This window comes from Gymnodraco acuticeps, unplaced genomic scaffold, assembly GCF_902827175.1.
Source record: "Gymnodraco acuticeps unplaced genomic scaffold, fGymAcu1.1, whole genome shotgun sequence".
Classification (NCBI taxonomy): domain Eukaryota; kingdom Metazoa; phylum Chordata; class Actinopteri; order Perciformes; family Bathydraconidae; genus Gymnodraco; species Gymnodraco acuticeps.
The window spans coordinates 2,390,248-2,413,886 of record NW_022990940.1 but is presented as its reverse complement, the minus strand read 5'-3'; the positions used below and the strand labels follow the sequence as shown (position 1 = coordinate 2,413,886).

The 23,639-nt window shown below is 40.5% G+C and overlaps 1 protein-coding gene across 1 annotated transcript in view; it reads right to left on the bottom strand.

Moving 5' to 3' along the window:
* Positions 1 to 11,361: 11,361 nt before the first annotated feature.
* Positions 11,362 to 23,639, bottom strand: part of LOC117558422 (tensin-3-like) — a 36,902-nt gene continuing 24,624 nt past the window's right edge. Inside the window, 15 exon segments of the mRNA XM_034234618.1 lie at positions 11,362 to 13,021; positions 13,141 to 13,170; positions 13,337 to 13,405; positions 13,489 to 13,657; positions 13,872 to 13,949; positions 15,512 to 15,589; positions 16,086 to 16,181; positions 17,875 to 17,908; positions 17,910 to 18,007; positions 18,109 to 18,195; positions 18,302 to 18,864; positions 19,311 to 19,446; positions 21,241 to 21,321; positions 21,449 to 21,581; positions 21,685 to 21,842. Of these exon segments, the coding sequence (XP_034090509.1) occupies positions 12,877 to 13,021; positions 13,141 to 13,170; positions 13,337 to 13,405; positions 13,489 to 13,657; positions 13,872 to 13,949; positions 15,512 to 15,589; positions 16,086 to 16,181; positions 17,875 to 17,908; positions 17,910 to 18,007; positions 18,109 to 18,195; positions 18,302 to 18,864; positions 19,311 to 19,446; positions 21,241 to 21,321; positions 21,449 to 21,581; positions 21,685 to 21,842 (1,955 nt within the window). The 3' untranslated portion in view covers positions 11,362 to 12,876.

The following is a 23,639-nucleotide window of genomic DNA, read 5'->3' as shown; positions in this document are numbered from 1 at the left end:
GATGAACCCTCTCTCGTATGATTAATACGATCATCTCTTCCCTTTGATTCATCTATGTCTGGCCCCCATACAGAGCTTCAACAATTATCAGATTATTAGATGTGGTTTGAATGGACAAAACAAAGAGCCAACATGGCAAAGGCCACCTTTCATCTAAGTCCAGGGTTGGTTAATTATTTTTTTGGAGTGGTCCGGTCTGTTCATGGAGCTGTCATGGTCCCCATTTCTGGAGGCTTGGCCCCCGAGGCAGTCCAAGACTGTAATTAGGCCTGAGCGGAGTGGAGGATGGAGAGAGAGGAGCTCTCAGCACTCAGGCTGACAGATTGCTGAGTGCTCGGAAGTAGGCTAAGAGTGGCGCCGCACACTTTGGGCTCCGAGTCCCCCTCAGACAGTATCACTTCCTGTGTCTTTCTCTGTCTCATATAGACACATTAAAGCCTTTTCTTAATATGTTTTCACACATGTATGTATGCAAACTATCTATAAACATTGATTCTAATTTTTTGTTCTATCACTTTCTTTCAATCCATCAGACGCTTGTTATTCCTATGGTTATTAAATTGTATAGAAACCAATTATTATATATAAAGTTTTTAATATAAACATGTGTCATCACAAAAGTGTGTACTTTTTCATTTATGATTCATTTGTCATTTATTTCTTTGGTTATTTTTTGTATTTTGAGTGATCCACAACAATGCCCCCAAAGGATATTAATATAAAATGGTACTGGAAATGACAAGTTATTTATTCTTACACAATCACATATCATTTTCTAACTCACACCAACACAACACTGCTCTTTGTAAACAAAGACACAATTACAGTTGGTGGAGGAGGGAATATCCCTCGCAGATGGAGGCTCTACAAAGCTTCATTTAGTTTATAAGGGATGGTGGTCTGTGGTTTAGATGCTGAAATGAAAAGAAAAGAAAAGAGAGAGATGTCAGTCAGACAGGTCCACCAATCTGATATACTTTTTGAAGTTGCAGTATGCAAGTCAAGTTAGTTTTAAAATCTTTCCTGTTTTATTATTATGCTATGAACTACAACTTTCGTCTCAGTCTGTGACATTATTGGGCCCAAAAATCTCGTCTTACATTGGGACAGAGTAAATCGGTGAATATTTTCTAAAACAACTAAATCAACTGGGGTACGAATGAACACATCATTACATATGTAAGCTGGTAACTGTTGTTATATAAAACAGAATTAAACTGTATCTGGTTTAGATAACCATAATATGAAGTAACTTTGCCAACCTAGCAAACATGGTTATTTTAACAGTAACGTGATTATTATAAACCTTCAAGAGAGCTTTTACTCTCAGACTGTAACATATTGTCCAGCCATGTTTACCTCCAGGAGAACTTTTAACGTTACGTCCCCATGACCCAGAGCATTGTGCCATCACTGTAGTTCAGTCAAACAACTTGCGTTTAAAATGTTTATTAACAGCAATATATAGCTTGAGTTTGGCATCTAGTCTTCACCCTCATCACTCCCCACAAATATGTTTGTGATTATGGAGAATGTGTTTGGTTGGTTGGTTGGTTGTATGAGGGCGTAAGGCATGTCACGTCTATATGTATCATTCAGTGTGGACCAACGCGATAGGGTGGACCACCAGACTAAAACAGTTTTTTACCAACCAAAATAAAATGAATGATATTCTCAAGCCATGCTAATGATGCGTCTGCACCCACTGGTTCTACTATACCAGGGGTGGCCAACCCGCGGCTCTCGAGCCGCATGCGGCTCTTTGCCTAGTTTCATGCGGCTCTTCAGTTCATATCGAATTGTATATGTGTGAGTTTGGGGGAGAGACACTGACTCCTGACTAGTGTTGCACGGTGTACCGATACTTGAAAGGTATACCGCGATACCCTGTCGTTAAAAACGTTACGATTCCTCCGTTTCATTAGTATCGGTACTTTAAGAATGACGGCGGAAAGTACTCCGGTGAGAAAGCGCCGTTTTAATAAGAGCCGTGTGTGTTCAGCGATCTGCTTCCACTCCCTGCACTGCAGCCGTGCCTGCAGTCCCGCCCCTCTCAAGCACGCTCTAAGTCCCTCCCCTCTCTCGTGCACGCGCTAGCTGCCAGAGCATGTGAGAAAGCGAGAAGCATGGCTGCAAGTGGGAGTGCAACTGCCGCTGCGCCTCGGCTTGTTGACAAAAAAGACGCCAGAAGCGAAATTTGGAAGTATTTGAGCGATATCTCTGACAGTGAGGGCAAGCCTACGGACACCACGAGGCCTGTCTGTAAGAAATGTATTAATTGTATTTAATAGGAAATCTTGTCATTTATTTAATTTATTGTTCTCATTGTTTAAAAGTTTGTGTTATGGTTATGGTTCTGGTGTGAAATAAAGCACAATAATTACATTTAAGACTGTTTTTTAAGAAAAGTATCGAAAAATAATCTGAATCGCAATTCTTGACTTGGTATCGAAACCAAAATGTTGGTATCGTGACAACACTAGCTACTCCTGACAGTTAAACCTGATATTTAGTAGGTCTGTTAAGTATTAACGTAATTTGGCCGGTCAAAGTTGTTTGGGCTCGGATAAAATCGCTCCGTTACTTTCGTCCCGGCTCTCCCTACGTGTGTATGTGTGGTGTCAGGTGTCAGTATGAGAGGATGACAGCGCGTCTAATTTTGATGTGGCCCAAGAGCCAATCACAATAATACCTGCGATGCAGTGAACCAATCACCTTTGAGGGGGGGAAACCTATCGTTGATTAAACACTATCCAGTGTTTCCCCTACCATTGTTTTGGAGGGGCGCTGCGCCCCGCCAACGGAGCCCCCCCCCCCTGAAATTCAAGGTGTTTAAAAAATATATATAATTTTTTTTTTTTAATATATATAGCACCAAATTGCAAATAATCTATAACTACTGTCACTTTTCACATTGAACATGTGCTCTTTTATTAAATAAACTAAACGCTTTCATTTTAAGTTGTGAATTTAGTGTTTTTGACCCTAAGAAACACTGATGCATTAATCAATAACAATAATCCACAGCTCCTCTCTCTGCTCCAGAGGATTTAAAAAATATATATCCCAATGCCACAAAAATGCATCAGTGACGTGGTTGAAATCTTGTCTCCAGAAAACAAAAAAACGGAAACAAGCGGTATCAGTGACTGTGTGTTTGATGTGGCTCTTTGCAGAAACATAGAAAAAATGTGGCTCTTAACCTCTGACTGGTTGGCCACCCTATACTATACGGTCTATGGTCTCTACACCCATGAAGTAGAGACCATTAGAGAATAATGATATCATACTTAAATAGTTTATCAGCTATCAGGACAGATTAAGCAATATATCATGGCGTAAATTAATTGAATGTGTCTTGGAAATTATCCACTGAAGCCAATGTCTTCCCTCACTGTCAGTCAGCACAGTGTCTGTCTCACTTACTCAAATGTAGAAACATGGATACCTAGTAGTAGACGCACCATCTTCATTATTTAGATAATCTGAAATTGACTAAGCCTGGAGATGTGAACAAAAAAGAGACCATTTAGAGACAATCCATGCAGCGCTAATGTGGGGTTCATCTGCTCTTCATCGATTTAAGCTTTCCTGACAACCTTGAGTGTCTCCAGAAGATTGTGATGGATGGGGATGGGCACACGCTAAATGTAAAAATGATGCATCTTAAAATTAAGATGTTTGCATTAAATGTGAAATGCAACATTCTTGCTCTTACATATGTTGTAAGTGCAAGAGTTGGACTGAAATTGAGTTGGATTAATTTATTTAAATTATAATGCATAGATATACTTAGTTTGAGTTTGGCCTTCATATATTTATTGGATGGAAAACCTGCCCACAATTGAATTAAGCTCATCCAATTAGTTATTGTAGATTTGATTATATGTTTTTTCCCCCATGCCCTCTACAGCAATAGTCTGTTCCTCAAAAGCCACAGCTGCTGTTTTGATGAAAGCTCATGAAGAATTTTGGCAAAGTGAACCCTTATGATCGCTGGGTAAAATGTATGAGAGCCTGTGTTTCCCACCTGCTCCTTTTTTCACGCTCAATCAGGCCTTAAGTCACACTCTTTACCTTGCAATATACACATGACTATTAGTTGTTACCTTTCTTTGCTAAAGGAGACCAAATGTGACTTTTAATTTATCTGCCATCCTCCACCTCCTCTTAATGCTTTAAGATCTTGATGACTCACTACACCCATGTCATTTCAGGCACCAGGGGCTGTCAACAAGCATTTGTGCCTACATGTTATGAACTACTTGATAGGGAACTATTTCTATGGCACTATGGGTAAACTGTCCTTTCACTCCTCTTTCCCAGGCGCAGACAAACAGCCTTGGGAGAGTCGTTTCTCCCTGAAAGATAAAGCAAGTCTTTCCTTTGTGCTTTCGAATCCAACCACAGCAGTGTCCAGATATGATCCTGATAATGGCTCTGCTTGTCTGAATGCAGTCATTCAACAATCTCTTCTTCTAATAAAAAGATTATTGTTTTATAAAGTTGACGTAGAGGGTTATTTTTGGTTATATGTATTATTTTGCCATAGAATGTGGACCATTTCTTGGGATTAGTTAAATATTGGGGAGAAACTTCAGAGTTGTTTGTGCAGAAGTTACTTCACTATGTGTGTGTCAGCAAATGTCTTTGTCATTTCTCTGGCCGTAACTTGCAATACATTTTCAGTGTTGGACATCAGTTCAAAGCTCTCCAGTGTTCTCCTTGTGTTCCAGATCTTCGCTCCAAGAATGTCATCACACTGCTTAAATAATGTTTAAGAGGAGCAGCAGCCATTTGATGTAACAGCTGCAGCTCAGATGTTAGATGCTGAACCTTGAGTCATATATGATTTGTACATACTGACTAAGCAAGTTGCAGAATTTCATGGTCACACAGATTGGAATGTTCTAGTTTTTATTACTGCTACTTCTTTAAAACAATTTTTTTTTGTGCCTACACTTTCGTAGATCTCTGTCCGATTTTCCTTTCACATAATAAATATTGTCCTCTGTCTATGAAGAAGGCATTCAATATTGCCTTATCCCTAGGATTTCTATGCTGGATTTTCCATTTAGCTTTGATGATGATGACATAACAAACTTTGAGTTTTTAATGCCATTTTTTTCAATGTTAAAGATATAAAACATTTTGCCTTTTTGTGACACCCTAATGACATTCAATGTTATGATGATAAGACTTGTGTCATAATTGAGGGGTACAATGTGCATTGTATGCCCAACAAGAAACTAATCAAAAGTACAAATAAATTGGCAATTGTTCAGGGGCTGTTTTTGCTGTTGACAAAGAGAAGTTGGACACTCTTTTCCCACCACCAGTTTTACCTTCACTAACCAGCAAGTGCAAGTGGTACAAATGCCAAGTCGACAAAAAACTGCAAAGCTTTTATTTATTGAAATATAAACCTTTAAAATGTATATTATTACGTTCCATTTGAAGAAAAAACGATCACAGTGGGAGCATGATGGGTGGCTGCTTTCACACATTCACTTCACAAAGGCAGCACTTGACCTCACTGCATGGTCTCTCCAGCTCAGTGACCATGACTATGACCTATAGAGACCCCTCCACAGCCATAGGCAGTGACATAGATCTAGTTATTGACTGGGATTCATCTCGCAGCCGTGAGCTCTGAAACCCACAACCTTCCAGTTAATGGGTCACCTTTTATTGTGGCCATGACAGCGTGGCGGCCGGCCCATAGGGGCGCTAGGGGCGCCGCCCACCCTCTTCCCACATGTTTGATTGTCATTAAAAATTAAAAATTAAAAAATATATTAAAAAAAAATAATATATATATTTTTTTTATTTTATTTGTAATGAACAAAGTAAATATTATATAGTTGGTATCAGTCAAATGTATAATCTACAATAAAATCTCGTTTAAAATTGTGTTACGATGTCTAAAGTTACTGATAAATCACATGTTTCCTGCCTGGTCGCAGCGTGTGTCATTACCCTCTCTCGTCCGGGCGGTAGAAAGGAGCCCTCAGCCAGAGCAGCAGCAGCCAACAAGCTGACTGTTGCTATCTGTAAACTATGCCGCCGAAACATAATTTCAGCCAATCAGCGTCGTCAGATCTGATGCTCAAAGGGCGCCCTGTCAGCGCCCTGGCCTGTGTGTCTGTTGGTTGTTTGGACTCGTATCCAAGGTGACGCTACAGTAGTTGTCTGCAGGTGGAGACTCCGGTGCTAGTGGATCGCCGGAGCTGTAGATTAACATTTACATGCTTATTGTAGTTGTAAGGGCAATGCCTGTGGCACCATGGAGCATATGTGTGGGCTGGACCAGAGCCCTAGAGCTAGGGCTCTGGGCTGGACCTGTAATTTACAGGAGAGGAGTGAGCAGAGGGTGGAGTTGTCGATTCTTGTTCAGTTTTCATCTTCCTCACCCTCTCAGACTTTCAGTTGCGCGCGCTGCTAAAGAGACACGCTACCATGGAAACCAAACAATGGTGTAGCTGTATTAAAGTCCGAGTGGAAACAGTCGTGAGTAAATCTGATTTGGTCAGAAATCGGGAGAAATGCGGGAGAAATATCATCCAGTTTGTGTGGGCCTACTGTACTGTTGCACAGTTTTGGAAGATTCATAGCTAACCACACTGAAGATTATGGATTATCTCATATTTTTAAGCCTCAATTTGTCCCCCCCCCCCCCCCCCCCCTCTAACATCACCAGAAGTCATAATTTAAGGGGTCATTTCTCAAAAATGTCTTCCGGGGGAGGATCCCCCCGGACCGCCCTAGTATGGTTTGGTCCCTATTCCATAGCCCCACCAAAAATATTTTCCACCAGCCGCCACCAATACATTAAATGTTTTATGTTTTTTCTCTAACAAATGGGCAGCTGTGGCCCTTTACATACATGTTTAAGTGGTTCTGAAGCTTCTGGTAGTGTTGTGAATCATCTTGACCTGGCCTGAACTATTATGTGGCCTGATACGAAATTCCACAATGAATCTAAATGTGTTTTGAGGCTTCACAGTCTGCTGAAAACAAAATTAAGGGGCCTCAATTTGTGCAGCCATGTGAGAATGCACTTTCTATTTTTGCTCCCCAACCTTTATTCTGCCTCAGAGGAACGAGATGAGCACTGCCCCTCTAATTAAGTGGCTGTAAAAAGAGCTGGGGTGCTTGGGGAATGAGAATGAGCTTCGTTAGCCTGATAAACACGGCCTTTCACCTCCAAATTATCTGCAAAAAAGTTAAACATGTTTGGCTTTAGCCTGCCAAAAAAAAATGGTGTAAATCTGTGAAGTTTATTAGAAAGCTGCAACGTGAAGAGACAGGCATACTGTATGTGACAGGCTTAATCAGTGTCGGCCATGGGTCCTCGCGCAGGTCAGGAATGTCAACACAATAGCTGTGATTATGTTGCAGAGGCTCATTGGCGGTCTCAATCTGTAGGTTAAGGTCATAAAATACACCCAACTCTGCCTCAGGGCAATTTCTTCGATGCATTTCCTTTGAGTACATTTTTTCTTTAGCATTTATAGGCTTGGTAATACGAATTCAGACTGATAAATCAGGTTTGATGGAGAATAACTGCAGAATCAAGTTAGTCCTGCATGCATTTCTCATGCTCACACACTGTTATTACCCGTATCATCTCCTGACGAGGTTCCTCTGCAGTCTAATAATGTTACTTGGTTTTCCTGGACTTTCCCCAGCTTCTTTAATTTCGAGGCCACTCCGCACTAAATAACAGAGGAAGACTGGGCTCTGGGCTCTCTGCAGTCGCTACACCTAGGCCTTTGCTTCCTTCCTGCCCTCCCCGGGAATTCTTCACTTTCACCACCTGCAGAGGGACAGTTGTGTGGGGGGGGGGGATCCACCCCATTACACCTTTCCTCCCTCTTTGGCTAGGCTATGCAATTCTATTTCCTCTCAGCTCCATTAGAGCAACCAGTTCAGGCTTGTGTGGAGGTAAAATGCACTTCTTAAATGAGACTGTGGACATGTGTCAGCATAAGTACTGAGAGAGAAAAACACAGATAGTTGTTGTGGTCGTGTCAGCCTTAATTAAAGCATAGGTTCACCATTATTACAGTTTCATCTTTGAGCAGGTGAGAAAGTCGACTGAAGAAATAGGCCGCCACAAAACCACTACACATGTTCAGGTTGGAACGTGTTGTGTCGCTAGTGTCCTCTGCTGGCTGCAAATTGAACTAAAGTTATTTATCTTTTAACACCAAATATGTTTTAAACAGAGTTTCCACATCACTGTCCTCTTGGCAGTAGTGTTGTGATCCGTTTACTTTTCAAATCTTCATTCTGTTTTGAGGCAAAAATGAAGCTAGAAAACGGCCTGTGGCTTACACTTCATCTCATGTGGCTAAGACTTGAGAAAAGGCAAGACCTGTGCATGGTGTCTTTGGTTCAGCAGTGGGCCCTTTAACAAACAGCGGGTTTAGGCATTACCGCCATATGGTGTGCAGCCAAAACCACAGAAAATGTTAACATTTGTAGAGGAAATCCAAAAGTATAACCACATCCTGAATTTTAAATAAAATGTGCCAGTTTGAAACGGGCCCTTTGCTTGGACTTTTAGGAGAGCCATTCATCCAAACAACTTCACAACTTGGGCCCTCTGCAATACATCTTGTTAGTGTGATCATTGATTGGATCAACCATTGCATAGAAAATCGAAGGACTGACATACATTAAGGCAGTGGTTCTCAAAGTGGGGGGCGCAGAGGCATGACAGGGGGGGCGCGAGAGACCAGGAGAAAAAATGGTTATTAAAAAAAAAATTTAAAAAAGATTTTCAATTTAAAAAAAAAAAAAAATCATATTTTGAAAAATTATTGATTCGAAAATAATATGGTACAGTACAATTACGTCTGGGTGTCTGTGTTTCATTCAAGCTCGGCTCTGTGTGTGTGTGGAACGAGCCATTTTGTGTGTGTGCGCGAGCGAGAGAGAGAGAGAGAACGCACCGATACCGGAGATCGTTGTTGTTAGCTTCTGGTGCTAGCGAGCTACGCTAACGGATATAAGGAGTTTTTTCAACAACAAAGTGGAGGAGAGTCCTCTCCTGTCAGACTGAGAGACTCAGTGAGCTAAAGGACTCTCTCAGTGTTATCTCAGTGGGTCTCAAACGTTTTGGTCACCATTAATATAAATAAATTAAAAACAATTATGAAATACTATATGACATTAAAAAATGTATAACGTTTAAAAGGGGAGTGATTTGTAAAATATCCATAAAGAAATAGTAAATCTGTTTACAGTTCTGTGTTGAGAGATGTATCCATACTGTAGATCTCTTCATTTTGCTCTCAAAGTGCACCAGATTGATGCTTTTAACTTCAATATTTAAAAATAAATCTTCCCGGAGGAGCTTGCCCCCGGACCCCCCTATGTGAGGTCCACACACCACCTATAAAATAGCACTTTACCCCTGCTTACACCTATATGCCGTGAGCTGATTATTGAGCCTTCATTGTAACAGTTGCGGGTACACTGTGTGTATGCGTGGGGAGTGTTGCAGTAGAACATTCCACTGTAGCGCCCGGTACATTAATGGGAAACCCTAAATGTTTGAGCACCCTCTATGAAACGTCAAGCTACCCCACAGTACCCCCAAAATAAATCTTTGGCGCCGCCACTGAGCCTGACTATTTGTGTTGGGGGGGGCCCGACTTTTTTTTTCTCCAAAGGGGGGGCCTGACAGAAAAAGTTTGAGAACCACTGCATTAAGGTGACCAGATTTTCAAGATTAAAACCGGGGACATTTTGAGTTTTGCGGTCAATATATCATTAACATATCCAATTGTCTTCACTGTTAAAGAAAAAAGGGGGACAATTCTGGTTCAATGTAATTCGAACATTTGAACTGTTGGATACAAACAGAACGAAGATTGCTCATATATAAGACTTCAAAGGTCTTTTATTTTGAAACTGTACATCAGATTGTCCAGATTCTCTCTGAGTGACTAGATGGGGTGTCCTGCTATCACCCTGAAGTGAAATAAGTATTTGATACTGGATAGATTTTGTTTTATTCTTATCTAAAAACAGAGGGATGATAGCTAATATATGAGACTTCAAAGGTCTTTTATTTTGAAACTCTACATCAGATTGTCCTGATTCTCTCTGAGTGACTAGATGGGGTGTCCTGCTATCACCCTGAAGTGAAATAAGTCTTTGATAATTTGACAGTTTTTTATTTATTCTTGTACAAAAACAGAAGGAAGTGAAATAAGTATTTTATTGAAGTGAAATAAGTATGTTATTGAATTTGAATGACTCTTTGATTATGGACGGTTTCCATTAAATAATAATCTAAATATAGATGGACAATAGATCTAATTTGAGATTTTAAACCGCATACAATTTAAATTGTGCTTCAGAAAGTAATGTTATTTTAGGAGTGTTGTGAGATGGTGTCAACATCAATTGAAATTAGTCACCCAGTGGAAATGTCAGATTCATAACTACTTACATTTTACATTCACTCAGTTATAATGTGGTAGTTATACTTAGTTTGTTTGAAATGATTATTGATCACATTATATAGTACATATTTCTTAAATTTAAGCTCCAGTAGGCCTATATATGAATATGTTTGGTGTGTTTTTTAGGTATATTTGTTATTGACCGAGTAAACGCTTTTATTTTGAAGGCAGTTTTTACAGGCCTCTACTGTAATGCATATTCACGCACCGCAATACAACGTGCGGGCTGGCTTGAGTGTTTTCCGAAGTGGGGGCTGGCTACCGTAGTCTGTTTACCCAGTGTTTCCTGACATGAAACAATTTATTTCACCTTGCTATGTGTTTTTAACGTATATTAAAAAACGGGGACATTTCCGGGGACAGTTTCAAAACGGAAAACGGGGACGTCTGGTCACCCTAATATACATACACACTAACATAAAAACCTTTCGTTTTAGTTATGTGTAAGCCACGTTACAAAGCAATGCACAATACATTAGTACATTTATTTTAGTCAGGAAGATGCAGTCGTGACTTTACAAGACATGGTTTTGAATATTTCACTCAGCATTTTGAAGTATTGACTTCTATGTTGACAGAAAAGTTTGATATCTTGGAAAATGTGCCTATTCAATGTATTGGTAAGCTAACTAATGCTAAATAAGACTTTTGTAAAACACTACTTGTGTGTCTGTTTGTTAAATATGAAACTATGCCCAAAAACTAGCTAACTTAGCTTAGCACAAAGACTGGACACTGAGACACAGCTAGCCTGGATTTGTCCTAATGTAACAAAATCAGGCTAAAAGAACCCCCAAAGTCCACTAATAAAATATCTCTTTTGGTTGACTCCTTTCAGTCTCCACTCTTTCAATGGTTAACATATCACAAAGACTATATATACATGTTTAATTTTCTTTATTTACAGGACACAAAAAACAATGCATTTTCAATATACAAATAAACCGTTCACAAGTAGCATGTTATACACAGAGGCACAGTATTAAATGAAATAAGTATGAGGTACAGATAATAGATAACAAGATTACAAATATGTACATAAACAATGAAGGAATAACAACAGAGCTTTATTTTGGCCGTTGGTCCCTCTTGATAAAATGGCTTCCCAACACAAAAAGTTGAAAGGAATAAAGTTTTATGGTCCTCATCACCTCTCAACACAATGTCAACAAGCTCTCAACTAGTCAAATATACATCTTTAGCCAAGCTTCATCTTGTTGGTCCCAGAGCAAATATATTGTATAATGTCACTGACATTGTTCAACTCCTAAATTGATTCGTGAGCTCTTTCCTTTCTTTTAAGAACTTGTAAAACCCTGGCAAAACTGCAGCATTTGCTTACACCGTATATCATAGCCTATGCCTTTTTTTAGGTTAAAATTAAATGTACAAAAATCGGGATACTGAAACACAGCAGTGCTGTTACTGGCCATGAGCCCCACATAAGAGGGCAAAAAAGTTAAAAAAATTGGCAGCTTTGTGTGGAATACCACTTGTACTATCTTCTATGCAGAGTACTGATGTGTTTTCAACCAACTTATGTCAAATCAATATATATATATTAGGGATTAATTAAAAATATTTTTCTATGGTTTCTCTCGTTTCAACACAAACACACGTTCATCAAAATGTAGCAGACAGCTTTAAAAGTGGTCATATTCACATACATCCTATGAAGACAGCTATTTTACAGATTCAGAGATGCCACATACATGCGGTGCATGTACAGAAGGCTGTGGTTAAAAAAATAAAAATGTAAATTGCATAGAGAAAAAAGGGTTATCCTGTATGAAACACAACCTGTCCCAAATCTAAATGATTCTTTTTCGCTGCACTGCTTTTCCACATTTTGAATTCTACACAACACAATACTGCATGCTGGACAGATGCGGCAAAGCATCTGGCTATAACTTTACATAATGTTATTAGCTTAAATTAAGTTTGTTTTGGTTAAATATAAGAAGAAAAAAAAGACATGCAACAAGGTACGGTTTTCATGATCTGTCCATAAAAAAGGTGATGCACAAAAAATAGAGGCAGCCTTTGTGGAATGTGTGACTGTTATGTCCTTAAAATATGTTGAGAAAATAAATCTAACTGTATCACACGGACAGTTATAATGGATAGAAATGTCTTATGATTTAGTTTTCTAATATACAGTTCATTTTACAGGAAAATAAAATAACACCATAGAATGGATTTATATTTGAAGTATGTAATTGAATGTCCTGGTGCTTGAAGGTGACCAATATGTACCTAATATCCAGTTAAAATCCAGAGTTAACGTCAACATCCTCGGTCCTTTACATTTGTCCCTATATTCAGCCATTCAGTCTTTCTTGTTTCCACCCATAGTAAAAGTCTGTCCAGGTGATCAGCTCTGTCAGCAGCAGTCCTACTTACTCTTCTGCGAGCCAATCATCACCTTGGAAACAAAGTTGACGATGGCGCTTGCTGGCTGCTCAGGGTCATTCTCTGCAAACAGGTGACATACATTGTCCATGGAAGTGCCAGATTTCCTCGCCACAAAGCCAAAAACCCTGCAGAGATGGATACAAATATCAGAACTGTCTTCCAATCTCAAGCTGAACATGTTCCTTTAATCCTTTTCAATGCTGCTCTGGTTGTAGCAATGTGAAAATGATAATCATTAACTTACTTTGCTGAAGTGCAGCCATCTCTTTTCCACCTGAGAGCAGAGAAAGGAGGATTGTTATTGGCTTAGTAGAACTTGTAGAAATGTAAGTTTGTTGACATACTAAATCAGGTTAGATAATAACATGCTTGCCTAACAATAGACATTATCAGTTTTCTGGAAACCCTTAAATGACATGTGTTCACACTTAAATACTCACTTTCTATCTTGAGGGTCCAATGCACAAAATATGACCGTATTCACATTGTAATGCCTCCTGAAGAACAGCCTAAAAGAAAACAGGGGGGTTGTTATTGTAAGAAACGGCCTCTGCAGGTGTGTTATGTGTGAATATTCCTGTGTGCTACCCACTTCCTCTGGTTGTCAGTGAGGGTGATTCCCTGGGAAGACACCTTGAAGTGAACAACGGTGGAGGTTGGTGGAGGGTTGGCGCTCAGGGACATACTGGTGGCTTTCTGCACCGCCTGGACGCCTGTGAGTGACTCCATCTCCACGGAGCCGAGGTACCACACATTACAGGCTGCAGGAACACATAGATTCAAATTACACAGCTGCTAAATGAAAGAAGAACCTGTGGACTAATGTAGTGTTCCACAGTCAGTAATAACAGGACGAGGAAAAATGTTTGTCCCAGAATTGCACACAGGGATTGTGTCTGTGGTGTGAATGTAGAGTGCCATCATTGCTTCGTCATTATGTCTATTCATAGCATATGAGCTTAGACGCATCATTACCTGCTCCCTGTTTTAGCAGCTCAGCCGCAGAGTTGGTGACAGATTGTGAGTTAGTCTCCACAACATCTTCAAGTGGATCTGATAAGAATAAAAGCAAAATATGTCAGTGAAATGTGTTGGTGAGCACGACAACAGCTTCATAAATAAATAAAATGACCAGATGGCAGGACATCTAAACAGAGAGAGAGAGAGAGATTGGCAGATACACTGAAATTATTTTTAAACGTAGACTTGAATAAATGTATTATTTTAACAAATGACACATAACTGTATTAGGTTAGTTGAAAGCAATAATATTAGGTTTAAATTAGGGCCGGGACTCGATTAAAAAAATTAATCTAATTAATTAGAGGCTTTGTAATTAATTAATCGAAATTAATCGCATTTTTAATCACATAAATATTTGACCTGAGAACAGTGAGAAGCAATTTTTTTCACATGGATTTTAGTATACCATTAGGCGCATTCACACCGCAGTACTTTTCCCACAAAGGTTCATGAGAACTTAGTTCATGAGAACTCTTTGAACCTGGGGGTGGATTAGGCAAATGAAGCCGCTGACGTCACTTGTTCTTCTTCTGCTTTGGGTTTACTGGCAGGCCGCAAACCACTTCACGGCGTATACTGCCGCCCAAAGTCCCCGGCCGGAGGTCCCCGGAGTTGGGGAAGGCTTCAGTAGAAGCTGCAGCAGCTTCTACTGAAGCCTTCCGAGTAAATCGCCAGAACGCCGACACCTCCTCATCTCCACCGCTCCCATGTTTTATTTTGTGTTGCCATAAGTTAGTCTCTCTGCGTTTCTGCGCTGGGATAATGCTAATGCTAATAATGCTAATGCGAGGATAATAAAATGGCGGCTTCACAAAACTTTTTGGGAGTTTTACGGGGCGTGGTTTGCAATCCGCCCAGCCAATCAGAAATATAGCTCTTTTCTCACAAGAGAGCCGTACGAAAGTCCCTGCTCTCTAGCAGCTCTCTGCTCTCTAGCAGGGACTTTCGTGGGGGTAAAAAGGTTCTCATGAACTAATTTTAGTACCGGCTCTTTTTGGTGTGAACGCGATAAAAGAGGCTAACGTCCACGCTAGCTTCCACGCTAGCTGCTATATGTTTTACATTGAGGTGATACTTGAGGCTTGATGTGCTGCGGTGATATGCGAATTCCTTTTTGCATAATTTGCACACAACCGTGCTCTTATCGACGCTTCCATCCGTCCGTTTTTCAAAACAACATTTCCCACTGTTGTTCACTGTGGTTTGTTGTTGTCTGAAGTCATGAACGTTAGTTGGTGCTCCAGTATAATCGGTACGCCTGAAACTCATCCAGTGAGAAACGTTCCGCGGTGCAAAAATAAGTGCGATTAAAATGCGTTAATTTTTTTAACGCGTTAATTTTTGTGTAATTAATTAATCTTAATTAACGCGTTAAAGTCCCGGCCCTAGTTTAAATACAAAATAATAGGTTCAACTTAATACTATTGCTTTCAACTGACCTTATACAATTATGTGGAAGTGTTGACATAATACATTTAAGTCAATTAAAAAAAAAAATCAGTGTACCAGAAGCCTCACAACATAAAATAATGTTAATGTTTATTTTTATTTATGACAATACAAACATCTCTGTGACTGTGTGAGTAGTTTACCTCTGTCAGGAATGATAAGTTTACAGGGCAGGGCCAAGGGGGTGATTGAATGTTGGCAGACTAGCGCTGTTAAGCTTCCTGTAAAACAAAAATAGTTGTATTGAGAGTTTATTGCCACATGTATTTCTTATCTTTAATAATTACTTTTAATACCATTTTGAATACTGCAAGTGCACAAGATTTCTGATTGCCTTCATTGCAGTCAGCAACTGTCCTATACATTAATAAAAAACTGTATATCTACTAAATAAGCAAAAACATAACATATAATGCGAATATAATGCAATAACAGCATAAAAACGTGGAACTAGAAGTCAGGAAAGCAGGAGGTACCATTATTCTGGTTAAAGAGAACAGATGAAAACATTGGTCAGCAGGCTGTGGGTGAAGTTCACGGTGCATTACTCATGTTTATGCTTCAAGCTAATTATCAGCAGACAGTTGTGCAAGGCACCAATGACCCATAGAGGGCAGTATGGTGTGAGAAGTCTTTCACTTTGTGCAGTTCAGCCAAACAGCCAGGAGGCTGTTTACCAGCTGTGAAAGGAGAGGATTTAACAGTATAGTTGCTCACCAAAATAAGGCTCATTAGGGCAGCCCTTCAGCCGCACACCTTTCTGTGAACACTCAATCAGGAAGTGGCGTACTAATTCATCTGATAGATCGCCTCCTGTAATAAAAGTGAGACAGAAGGTCAGATAAACAGATATAACATACAGATACAGGAAAGATAAATAACTCAGAATAATCTATGGTCTGTTATGTTTCAGCAAAACACTCCTCTTTCTGACATCCTATTTACTCAGGCCTGAATAATAGCTCCAAGCACTTGTCTTAGTACATGTATTCTTCCACCCTCAAAGTTACTTGAAACATATTAAATCACTACATTCAATCTCTCCAGAGATTAATGGGATTATGATTTAACAGAAGCGCCTCTAAAGGGGCAGGAGGAGTCTATGTGAGGAATGTCTGGACACAAAGGCTTGGAGAAAGCACAGCTCCTTAAGGTGGGTAGGGTTTCACACTTATAAGGAGCCACAATGCCCTGAGCTGAACGTTGGGATAAGGACTGTGTCGTGATGTCCCTACAGGTGCCGTTGGACTGCGTAGGAGTAAAGCAAACAAAAGGACAGGTGTGAATGGGAGATAAATGAAAAGATTGTACGCATGGGGTGGGCTTGTGCAGGAAGGGGCATAAGGGCATCCTTTGTGTCATGTGTGTGGATAATGATAGATTAATAGTCCAAAATGGTTATGATACACACTGCGTGAGATTTAATGTCCTCTGGGCCTTTTCTGAATAAAAAAAAGTGATGTGTGAATCTCTATCATCACTCAATCAGCCTTTGTTTTCATGTTGAAACATGGCCAGAGAATGTTTGGCCAGATTCCTCTTGAGATTTTGTTTTCATTCCAACATCCCTCCCTGTATTTCTTGAATATCCTTTACAAACACAAGGAAGTCAATAACCAAGCAGCCTTTTTTGACCCCTGTCCCTGGATATTACATCCATATCAGTCAGAGTAATGTGGGGCAGACAGCTTCCCCTGAGATGGCCCTGGGATCAGAGCTGGCTTAAGGACCCAGCTCATCCTTTGTTAAGGATGTGAAACATTAGCTGAACATCTAAGACTATCAGGCAAAAGGGGTCTGTTTGGCTTCATCCTGCTGATGCCCAGGAGAGAAACACAGTGAAGAGCTCTCACACACAACCAGAGGGAGGGACTCTCATATTCCAGCGCGAGGGCAGGTACAGTGGGCTGTAACTGTAGATGGCTTTGTTTGTGATTATGCTATGGATGATTCTCAGGAAATCTGTACGACTGGGCCAACCTTCAAGAATAACTTTTGAGAAAAACAGTTTTTTTCTTTCTACAGACTTAATGGGCATGTTTTCACTTTTGAAGAGGCAAAATGTAAACGTTCACCGCAGCTTTTTTTTAACTTTTATTGTCATTACACAGTAGGCCTACTTACTATGTAACAAAATGGTTTCTCTGCATTAGACCCATCCTAGTGTTAGGGGCAGTGGGCTGCCATTATGAACGGCGATGAATATTATCCATGCTTAATGCTAAGCTAGGTTAACCCCAATTTAACTTAAGCTCTATATTTATTGGCCAGTCATGAAAATGGTGTTAATCTTCACATTGTAATCAAGCAAATAAATGTATTTCCTAAAAGGTTTAACTTGTACTAAAGGTCATATACAATCAAATTTAAAGCGTTTAGAAAATATTTTAAGATATTCATACACGTAAAATAATGTGTCGATAATTGTTTGAATAATTTATCTTATTTTGAACCCAATCTAGTAAAAACTAAGAATCTAAAAGTCTGATGTTCGAATCTACCATACCTTTCTTGGTCTGTTGGATAACTGAGGGTGGGGGGGGTAGCGACCTTCATAGCCAGTCCATAAGCCCCTCTGAAGGAATGGCTGTCTCGAACAATGAAGCAACCAGGCTCCTTGTCCTTCAAGACTGAAATGGCTGAGAGAAAATAAACATAATTGAGAGGCAGTCCTTTAGATCTAGGGAAAAGTTTACCTTCTTTTATTACTATGGCACAAAAGTGGACTCTGGAAACCTACCTTGATCCCTTGAGATATCTGGCTTGTACCAGAATTTGGATGTGTCCTGCACAAATTTTACAGTAACCTGCTTGCTGGCCAGTAGATCTGGAAAACACAATTATACGCCTGTGATCAGTACAGTAGTATGCGGTGTTAGCAGGCCATGTGGCACCAATAAGGACATTAGCTTCATACAAGGATTGTAGTTTACCTGGCAGAGGTGAGGCTGTGCCCAGCGTCTGAGCAGAGAGGTCAGGCAAAACATTTGGGAAGGGAATACTCAGGGAGCTCCCACTGTGGGGACTGGAGAACCCACTGAGGGCTGGAGAAGATGTTCCCAGCGAATGGTCCCCATCTGACGCCCTCTTCTTCTCAGGCAGAAGTGGAGGCTGCATCTGGGGCAGCTGTAACTGATTTTGCCCATCCATGGAGGTCAAAAGTTCCAAGTCCATGCCTCCGTTTCCCAGCAGATTAGAGGTGGTGTTTGCACAGTTCGCGACATAGCCGAGAGCCAAGTCATCGTGCTCGTCAAAGCTCTGAGCTGGACTGCGGCCGTGAGCATAGCGAGCCATGCGGCTTCGCTGGATGCTTCGGGGGGAGCTGTGGGCGTTGGGGGCAGGGTGGATGTGGGGATGGTGCAGGGGGGGAGAGTGGTGACCATAGTCCACCGACATGGCGTGCAGTGGTGGTTGTCTGTTGGCGGGGTAGCTGCTGCTCAGAGACGAGTGGCGGCTCAGGACGGGATGCTCTGGCCAGGACTGGATCGTGGATGAACTTAATAGAAAAAAAGGAAATAAATAACGGTAAACTCGCAGTCAAATAACCATTCAAATGTAGATTTTCAGCCAAATTTCAAGAATATTTGCCAAAGATAATGCATGTTTCTGTCTACTGCAGCATAAAGGTAGACATTTAAAGCATCACATAAAACCAGGTCTGTTTTTCCACACCTGGCCCTATGGCAGGTTGTTGATATTTTTTTTAATTTGCAATGGTGTTATTTGTGCACATATTGAAAATGTTGAATACGAACGGAAAATGTAACAGACTTGTTGTTTGTTTTACTGGGGTTATTTAATACTGTAATTAATATAAAAGTGTTTCATATCATCTTGAGCTGACTGCAAGTCAACACCAGTCTGAAGCTTGTTTTGGGATCCTGCGCTCTAGTTATAAAAGAAAAGATCAGCTTTGAGGTCCGGGATAGGGCAGATCTGTACCTGTCTGTCCACTGAAGGCTGGTCCCAACAATAGAGGCAGAGTGCGTGGCACTTAGCGTCCGGTGGCAGTTGATGGAGGGGTCTGTTAAACTGTCACCTCCAACGTGACTGATACTCTCTGGGTATCCCCGGGGTTCTGTGTGAGAGAAGGAAAACAAATCAAATCAGGCACTGCTTTTGATTACATTTTGAATATAATGAGTAAATACAAATACATAGAATCTAAAACCCAGCTATATAAAAATAACTCAGAGAAAACCCAGCAGAAACAAACATAAAAAGTTCAAATATGCATAAAAAAAAACAGGACTGTATGATACAGCAAAAAAGCCCTTTAGAAAGAGCATTGGATTATTTCCAGTAACCAACAATCAATAATGGAGCTGAAATGAAATGAGACTCTCCTCATGGCCTTGAACACGGCCATCAATCTACATAAAACCAATCACCAGCTATGGTTGCCACAACCCATAGAGCAAACAAATCTCTATTGCAGCTAGAAATTAAAAGGCCTCTGACATAATTATCTAAAAGCTTTCATTTCAATCAGTCATAGCCTGGAGCCACTGACAGCCCTGAATTTCAAAGCCCTGTCCCTCCTCCACATTTGCAGCAAAGCTCTCTCTGGGCTACTTTGTACGAGTTAGAACTACGAAGCTGAAAGAGTTGCTGGTTTCTTCTTGCCCCTATTTCCCCTCGTTCTACACAGAGGCACCCCTTCATGGGGGAAGACAAGTTTTTTTGTGTAATGCCTCCTGACCCACAGTCCCCATGGAGATGTGGCAAGAATGAGTGGGTGATTTTAGCCTGGGTGTCTGAGGTTGTAAGAGGCACAGCAGGGGCACAGAACGGCTCCCAGGCCCTACAACCTTTAGACATACTGTAGATCATTATGGAACCTAGTCTATAAAAGTTCAGAGCAGACTGACAAATTAAGAACACGGAGAGATTACCCATGTGGGGGTGGGTAGTTAGTTCCTGACATTAAACATGGTCAAAAAGTATGCCAAATATAAAACAGCTGACTTGCTTGGGGTGCAACATACAGTATGAAGGCAATACAAATTGTGTAAACAAGAAAAAACAAGAAAATATCTAGAAATGTACATCCGAGACCACAAATGCTGATGCTACAAAATGCTATGAATGCACAACTCACCCCATCTCGGGCAATCTTATAACCAGGGCGTGTTTCATCTTAGATAAACACCACACAAAAAGGGTCCGTTTCATTTTAAAGAACAACAACGTTATGTCTGAAAAAAAGTGTTCCCTTCGAGCCGTGACCACGCCGACATTCTCCAGAAACCAAACATGAAGGGCAGAGACTGGTTAGGAATCTCCCTGCTCTCGCATTTATGAGACGTCTTTGTTTTCGGCCTCTGTTTTTCAAACCGCTCAAATTCCACGTACAACAATGTCACCATTATTAGGTAAAGCAAGAGGGACCAGTAATAGCTTTGATCTTAAGAGATAGTGTATCCAAACTTCAGAGGGCAGACATGAAAAAGACTACAATAACCTTCCACTACCTGGGTGTCTTGTTGTCATTCACTATCTGTAATTAGTTGAATGGAAAAACACCATTCTATTATAAGTAAGCTAATAGATTTGTCTTGTGTTTTTCACACCAACTTGGTCAGCTTTTTAACTCTCTTTGAAAAGGTTTCTCAAACCCATAGGCTTAGACAAAGGTGAATTATTCATATTTTTTGTTCACAATGGAATGACATTTCTGCAATTTAAATATATACCTTCAAATTATATGGGGAACAGTTTTCTATATCCCAGCTCTGCTATTTTACATTCTTAATGGCTGCTTTCAATTTCACAGAGAAAGACAAATTGCTCTTCCTCAGATTGAACACATCTTAAAAACGGATTCCTGCATAATGCATTCAGTTTGTAATATAAAGGAATGTTAACCTACCGTTTTCTGTTCTGTAGACTCCATAAGACTGCATGGGAGATGGTGTTTGCCTGAGATTATTCAATTCCGACATACTTTTCACTGAAAACACAAAGACAGAGATATTTAATTAGACTTAGACAAACACAAGGCACAAGTACATGCACAAATGTGATGCTCAGATTAAATAAACATATTTACAATGACAAAGGAAACATACTGCAGTTACCATAAGGTGTTGGCGGAGAGATAGGGAATGCAGGAGTGGGTGGAGTCATGTCACTTCCTGCCTCTACCCCGCTGTCCATGTCTGGGCCCTGGGCCCTGTAGTCAGTACTGTCATTCCTGTACAACAGTGGGTGCTGTAACAAACAACAAATAACAAACACATACATTAAACCAAACATATAAACTAAAATCATTCATAAAGATGCATCATACGCTGTGCCCACATGCTTTATTTACCTGGGACTGTGGCACACAGGGGGAGTACGTCCGCTGTCCCCGGTACTCCTCTGTCACGCCCCACCCCGAGTTGCAGAACACTGGGTGATCCGTGACTTCACTTTCTTGGCGACTCAGACTCCGCGTGACGCCCCCCCGCACCTCACTGGACTGGACAGCTGGATACACACAGGTAGACATCCACAAGCAGGTCAATACATTTTAACAGACTTACAGTCATCACTGAAGAAATATAAACTTTAACATTTGGTACCCTTCAGAAAAATCAACAACACTGTATCTTCTTAAAATGTCTGTCTACTTTAAAATTAGGCCTCGGCAATATGAAGGAAATCGTATATCGCAATTATTTATGACCAAATACCTCAATAAAAAAGATTGAGATGATATTGTAGGGTTGATCATTGGTGCGTGCCCAAATATTTACTCCATGAGAACAGTGTGCTATGTTCAGAAATGTTACACAATGTGAAATGTATCCAAAGCGACATGTGAGAACTGTGTTGTAAATACATTTGGGATTAATGACATATGAATTTAGTCCGTAAAGTGACAGCAGCACACTGCTAACCCCAGCATCCTGCCCTCAGTCATGTTTTTAGAGGACAGCTGAGGAATGCCAAGGGTCTGGCTGGTGTGTGTGTGTGTGTGTGTGTGTGTGTGTGTGTGTGTGTGTGTGTGTGTGTGTGTGTGTGTGTGTGTGTGTGTGTGTGTGTGTGTGTGTGTGTGTGTGTGTGTTGTGTGTGTGTGTGTGTCGGGGGTCAATGTTGTGACTAATCTGAAGAGTACTGCCACTCAGCACCCGGGTGTTAAATGAGCCCTCCCAGGGAGCTCCGACCTCTCAGCCCTGAAGAATGCTAATGATGCAGAAGTGTTAATGCCGGGATCATTAATCACTTTGTCTGTGTGGAGTATGGATGTCACAGAGAGTGGTGTGCATGCTGGGCAGTGTTTCTCAAAGCAGGCATCAAAGTGAAACAATATTTCTCTCTTTAATTATAAACATCCAGGACCAACACATTATTTATAAGTAAAGAGGCAGGAAAACATGGATCTGAATGACGGAGCAAAACGCTCTTTCTCTCACATGACTCACTTTCATTGCCATCATTTCTGTAACCTAATACACCCTCAAGAGTTGGGTTGGGTTTGGCATTATGAGGATAAATTGCCAACAGAGATTTGGCTATTTCCACTGAGGATTGCAAAGCAATAAGCAGCCAGGAAGTCTGAAATGCAATTTTGTCTTAACAGGACTTTTGCATTAATGTGAATAACTCCTCAATGTGTTTGAATGTTATTCATTGAAGTCGACCCAAAACATTCCTTTAATGATGTGATAAATATCTTCTTAAATGTATGTTGATTACATGCATACTGACTGTCAAGTTATATCAAAATACAGTAATTAAATATTACTGCCATACTGTTAGCAATGAAGTTCCTGGAGGTTTAAGAATACAAATAATTTGGAAAGCAGGAAAAGCATGACTGGTCTAGTAACATGTATACTAGATGCTGATTTAAGCCAAAAAGCACATAGAGCTAGATTTCCTTTCAACAGCCAAACATTAATCAATATAATTTATGATAAATGCCGATGACTTGCTCGGAAGAATGAGTTGCCATGAATCCTGGCACCAGTGCAACAGATAGAAGCCAACATCAAAAACAATATGTTACTTCCTACAGATTATTTGCAAATAAGCAAAAGTTAGATAAGTGTAGATATGCACAGACAGGTATGTCTTTGGATTCGAATGGAACAACATTGCCTCCGGCCTCACTTGTTCCACTCTTGGAAATTCCTTAGGCCTCCCCATCTTGTGCCCCCATGCAAACCACATGTACATGCCGGAGTGTGATTCATGCTCTGCTAATCTAGACAGCTTTTTCTCTGCCTCACTGTTTTTTAAACCAAAAAAGTAATAGCGAACTTGATCACATTTAAGTGG